Source organism: Notolepis coatsorum (assembly GCF_963971535.1).
Source record: "Notolepis coatsorum genome assembly, chromosome: 20".
NCBI classification, from domain to species: Eukaryota; Metazoa; Chordata; class Actinopteri; order Aulopiformes; family Paralepididae; genus Notolepis; species Notolepis coatsorum.
The window spans coordinates 27549890-27556357 of record NC_140184.1 but is presented as its reverse complement, the minus strand read 5'-3'; the positions used below and the strand labels follow the sequence as shown (position 1 = coordinate 27556357).

The following is a 6468-nucleotide window of genomic DNA, read 5'->3' as shown; positions in this document are numbered from 1 at the left end:
TGGCTTCAATAGGGTTTATCATGGCTTCAATAGGGTTTATCATGGCTTCAATAGGGTTTATCATGGCTTCAACAGGTGTATCTTGGCGTCAACAGGTGTATCATGGCTTCAAACAGGTACCGTTTATCATGGCTTCAACAGGTGTATCATGGTGGCTTCAACAGGTACCGTTTATCATGGCTTCAATAGGGTTTATCATGGCTTCAACAGGTTGTATCATGGCTTCAATAGGGTTTATCATGGCTTCAACATGTTTATTATGGCTTCAACAGGTTTATCATGGCTTCAACAGGGTGTATCATGGCTTCAACAGGTTTATCATGGCTTCAATAGGGTTTATCATGGATTCAACAGGTTTATCATGGCTTCAATAGGGTTTATCATGGCTTCAATAGGGTTTATCATGGCTTCAACATGTTTATTATGGCTTCAACAGGTTTATCATGGCTTCAATCGGTTTATCATGGCTTCAACAGGTTTATCATGGCTTCAACAGGTTTATCATGGCTTCAATAGGGTTTATCATGGCTTCAACAGGTTTATCATGGCTTCAACAGGTTTATCATGGCTTCAACAGGTTTTAGCATGGCTTCAACAGGTTTAGCATGGCTTCAATAGGGTTTATCATGGCTTCAACAGGTTTATCATGGCTTCAACAGGTTTATCATGGCTTCAACAGGTTTATCATGGCTTCAACAGGTGTATCATGGCTTCAACAGGTTTATCATGGCTTCAATAGGGTTTATCATGGCTTCAACAGGTTTACCATGGCTTCAACAGGTTTATCATGGCTTCAACAGGTTTATCATGGCTTCAACAGGTTTATCATGGCTTCAATAGGGTTTATCATGGCTTCAATAGGGTTTATCATGGCTTCAACAGGTTTATCATGGCTTCAATAGGGTTTATCATGGATTCAACAGGTTTATCATGGATTTAACAGGTTTATCATGGCTTCAATAGGGTTTTATCATGGATTCAACAGGTTTATCATGGCTTCAATAGGGTTTATCATGGATTCAACAGGTTTATCATGGCTTCAATAGGGTTTATCATGGCTTCAACACGTTGATCATGGCTTCAACAGGTTTATCATGGCCTCTGACCTGTGAACAGACTACTTCTCTTTAAAAACAAAACAAGAAAGCTCTCTCTTATCAGTAATGATATCATTTATAACACTTTCTAGACAGGCCTAATGTCGTGGTGAAGTTCTGTTGGCAATGCAAGCACACTTCTTAGTAAACCATGGTGGGTCGCAGATACGACTGACGTGACAAGCTGAAGAATAATTTAATTAAACCTTCTTTTGTTTGTCACATGGATTTTACAATAAAATTTGTGTGGGGGTGGAGGATGGATGCTCTGCCCCCGACTCATGAATATTGATGAATCTTCATGAGTCTGTCCTAATTTAATTAATAGGCTGCATTGTTGAGAGACAAAGCCCCATTCATACCCTCCCTGCTACCTGCACAGGGCTTGTGTCTGACCACTGTACGCCAGAGAGAATGAGCCATGAATATAGCATGTAGAAAGGGCTCTACCAATCAACAACATCATCATCATTTCCATTAGCACTTTGTTTAGCAACAACTGTAGAAAAGCCATAAACATATTGTAAACGTAAATGTTTCCTCAATGGCTGCCCCACTCCAGTCAGCATGTCGGTGAAATGAAGACGCGGGCATATATATATATGTTTACAATATTTGTATGGGCTTTGTACGGTTATGACCTGCAAACTGGACTGTGAGCATCCAGCCAACGGAGCAGAGTCCCCTGGTGAGGAGCTTGTTGTTGGCTCACTGCAGCATTCCATCCATGTCTGGCGCTGGGTTAATTGAGTGGATATGAAATGTTAATGAGTTCAGACTATTCAGGACAGCCAGCCACTAGTGATGGCCATCGTGGGACCCTTCGAAAACAAAACTAAAAAAACACACACCCCTCCCGGCAAACCAAAAAAAAAAGCCATCAACGCCTACTTAGAATGCATTGGGGATAATTGGCTAGTGGTCTTCAAGATGCAGTATATCACTGAGACCTCACTGAGAGGAGACAACAGTATAGTGACCAGTTTGACCCAGATTCACAGGCAAGCCCACAGAATTCCTGATGCTGGGGTGCATTAATTAGTACTGTCTGCTCGTCTCTTTACCCCCCCCCCCCCCCCCCCCCCCCTGTGGTGGGAGAGAAGGAGGCAGATGTATTGTCCAGTGCTCCTCTCTATCCTGTCTCTATGTAGGCCAGATCATTAGCATGCTGGTGTGGTGTGTGTGCGTGTGCGTGCGGTGCGTGTGCGTGCGTGCGCGTGTGGATTTGGTGTCTGGGAAAGAGGCCCCCCATGCCTGTCAGAGATCTGCTAATGGTCACAACAGAAGGGGAAAAGATCAGACTCACTCACTCACACACACACACACACACACACATGCAAGAAAACGTTATTGTTCATCACATGACAGAAAAATACAAACTCGTATTGTCAAAGATTGAACAAAATGATTTGACTTCCAGGTGGAGTGTGTGAGGTTTATTCAGGAGATAGATTGCCTTGTAAGTTCTTATTTCACTGAAGCCTCAGAAGAAAAATGTGAGAGAATTCAACTTTCTCCGATGGCGATCTGCCTCTGGTTCAGCTCTGTCTGAGGAAGGCTATTGTTGTTGTCACTCAAATGGCTCCATGTCCACAGACTGGTCCCCCGGCCTCTTGTCTCAGCGGCATTGGGAACGAGTCATACATACTGTGTTGATGTTGAAGCTTCATGTGCTTTCTGCTATAATATACTGTAAAGCTCACAAGATCACAGATGCTTTCTGCCCCCACCCCCCCCTCCCTCTCTCTCTCTCTCTCTCTCCCTGTCTGTCGCTCTTCCTCCCTTCCTCTCACTTTATTTCTCTCTGTCTCTCTCCCTCTCTCTCTCCCTTCCTCCCTCTCTCAAAAATGCCCTTCCCCCATCTCTCTCTCTCTCTTTTTAAGTCAATAGAATATGTGCACCATTATTTACCCCCAATCAGAACTTATCCAGGTATACATCCTGGTTTTGAGGATGCAATGATCCGTCTCACTTTGTGTCTCTCTCCCTCCCTCTCTCCTCTCTCTCTCTCTCTCTCTGGAAAAAGCCAAGCTTGAGAATAAAAAATGACTTTTTTTTCCACATAGCAGACACTAGAAATAGTGTCATAGAAACAGAGTGGGCAACTAGCCATGTGTTATGTTTACTCTGCCAGAGTGCTCCATTATGATTCTGTTAATGAGAGAGAGAGAGAGAGAGAGAGAGAGAGAGAGAGAGAGAGAGAGAGAGAGAGAGAGAGAGAGAGAGAGAGAGAGAGAGAGAGAGAGAGAGAGAGAGAGAGAGAGAGAGAGAGAGAGAGAGAGAGAGAGAGAGAGAGAGAGAGAGAGAGAGAGAGAGAGAGAGAGAGAGAGAGAGAGAGAGAGAGAGAGAGAGAGAGAGAGAGAGAGAGAGAGAGAGAGAGAGAGGCAGATGGAGATAGTGGACCTTCCTAGCTGATAGCTGCAGCTTTGTGTCCATACTGCTCACTAGACACTGTTAAAACCCTACACACTTAATCTTCATCATCTACAGGCCATCTTGACGTTTACATCTTTATAAAAAAAAAGTACTGCCCTATGGTGAAACTTAAAGGGGAATGCCATCCATCCAGCTTCAGGAGAGAGTGACGCACATTCACAAAAACAAAGACCGAACTGTCTTGGGACACAGGAAGAACACAATGTGAATTCTTTTTTTTATCCACTTTTTCAATTTTTCTCCCATCCCAATTTAGCCGTGCCAATTCTCCCCTCCCGTCTTGAACGTTGCTCGCATGTGCCCCCCACTGGCTGGTTGTAGGGAGGATAGAAGTCACATGTCCCCTCCGATACATGTGCAGGCAGCCAGTTGCATCTTTTCACCTGCCAGCGCGGACTCTCATTTGGCGAGGAGTAACGTGTAGGAGGCTCACACTGCCCCCGCCATTTTCCTGTCTCTGCTGTGCAGGCGCCCCAACTGACCTGTAGGAGTAGCTGTTTACAACGTCCAGATTACCACCCTTCGACTTCCCACCCTCTAACTCTGCCAATTAAGTTAGTATGACGGCCAGCCCAAGCCGGAGGCAACGCCGACAGCCGGATTCGAACCCGGTGTCTCTTGCGTTGGCGACGAGCGCAATGTCCGCTGCGCCACCCAGCCGCCTTCACAATGTGAATTCTTAAAATGGGTGACATTCCCCTTTAACCACATTTAGGTTGTAATGGCAAGCAGTCCATCATAAGACTTGTTGGCTCTCCTCTGTTCTGCTGTGCTCTTCAGAACAGAGGAGTGGCTCCGCTGCAGTGCTGTGGGCCTGCTACTCTGGGAGATAATTACACTCATTTGTTAGCTTGATGGATAATAGATTAGAGGTTCTGTCTCAAAGGACGAGGACTAGACTGCAGCAAGGTTATTTTGAGGCGAGCCGTTTTACTGACAGAATAGACCTGTTCGCTGTATATGTCAGACTCAGTGTGCGCGCGCATCACTGGAGCAGAAAGGAACGTAATCCTGGTCAGAACAACGGGGCAGACTACAATATATTTGCATTTGTTAGCCATGCTAGCGATCTAAACGATCAATCCATGTCAAAGCTAGATATGTGAAAGGTGAAAAGACACACTCACAGCCATGCTGATTTGGCAAAATTACATCCAGCCGTTTTCGTTTTAAACAACTTTTAGTCAGGGGAGTGCCATGGTTTCTCCATAGAGCCCAGTCATATTCTTTTAGCGCAGCAGCTCGCGCAGGTCCGGGACAACTTAGTCATGTGACTCAGTTGGTAGCTTATTGCTGATTGGCTCGAACACGGTATGTCTGTATACAGCGAACAGGTCTATGAGTCTGTTTTGATATTTGATAAGGGATTCAAAAACGTAACAAAAGGAAGCTCAGCGGTCCATTTGTATAACAAAGAAAAGAATTGCTTCCTGGGTGCTTTAGGGTTTTGTGAACATTGAACAGTTTAGCAAATGTACATTGTTTTCTAAACTAACCAGTTACACATGTGTACAGTTATGTACAGTAAAACCCTTACTCTAAAGCACTCAGGAAGCTCCCTTTTTTGTTATTTGAAATATTTGGCATCTGAAACATAACATGGGTGTAATTGGTGTGTTTCTTAAGTGGATATCCTTTCATTGTGAGCTAACCGAGTGGACAGCAACGTGGTACACAGACCATGTGTCTGTTCTTAGGTCATGTGCTGTGTACTTCAACACAGACAACAATACTACTGACCCTAATCTGTACTGTACAGAACGGTCTCCCATTATGCCTTATTACAACCATCTCGCTCAACCAGTAGTGGATCTGTAGCCCTCCAGAGTATAACCCATATACTTCCTGTTTTTGTCCCCTACAGATTATGACCTCTCCAAACTGCGGGACTTCATGGACCAGCAGGTGGACTCGTACATCGAGAAGGGAATCATTGCCAAGGACGAGGGTGACACCATCAAGAGGATCTATGGCAGCCTGTAACCCACCCAGACCCAGCACCCAACCTCTGGCCTCTCACACAGGACTGAATCTAGGCCTGTATTTATCAAGCGTCTTGAAGCAGGAGTGCTGATCTGAGACCAGATCGGTTGATGATGTGACCTGAGCAATGATCCTAGATCAGTACTCCCTATTCGCAGAAGTGTGATAAATACGAACTCTAAACCTGAAATCTGTAAGAGTACCTTGGATATCCACACTCATCTCCCATAGCATGGTCTAGCTGTGGATCCAACTTGGCCGAAAAAGGCAACATTAGGATCTCTATAAATCATGAACTACTTAGGGATTTCTTTTTTGTATCTGGCATTCCCCAAATGTATCAAATGGCAGGAATGCAATAATATTTATACTATCACTGAAAGTGTAACTTTTAACTGTAACAACCAAATAGACAAGTCAACTTATTGTTGCGTGCCAAGATGGTGGATAAACCCCACAAATATATTCAGTAAAATCAAGTATTCTATTTAACCTATTCACATATACAATTAAATTAGAGCATTTACTACTTTTAAGGACTGAATGTTGATGCCCTGGGAGAATGAACGGTACACCATGTGTGAGAGTATATTAAGACTTGCTTTCTCATCTACTACTATATTTGCGACGCATTTATTTTCGACAAATACATTTATCAAATTGTATTCATTCTATGTAATCTGTCATAGTCTGTTCTGTTTCTTTTCCAGTGTATGTGTAAGATCCAACTGTGTTATTGCTTTTGATTCTACCAAAAACGTATTTGTTCAGTATCTTGTCAGTGCCCCGTGTCATTTCCTTCTGATGTAATTTGTCCGGGGCCCTCTAGGGGGCAGCATCTGTCACTTCCCTCCCTCTGCATGTCTCAGTATGAAACATCTCTGTAGACACAAAAATCCAGTATTTTTAAATGTAAATATCTGTGACTTTTTTCCTAAATTGTAAAAGAAAT

At 43.8% G+C, this 6468-nt stretch overlaps 1 protein-coding gene across 1 annotated transcript in view; it reads left to right on the top strand.

The window, feature by feature from the left end:
- scg3 (secretogranin III) overlaps positions 1–6394 on the top strand; it is an 18597-nt gene extending 12203 nt beyond the window's left edge. The window contains 1 exon segment of the mRNA XM_084337091.1: positions 5398–6394. Coding sequence (XP_084193217.1) covers positions 5398–5516 — 119 coding nt within the window. The 3' untranslated portion in view covers positions 5517–6394.
- The last annotated feature ends 74 nt before the right edge of the window (positions 6395–6468 follow it).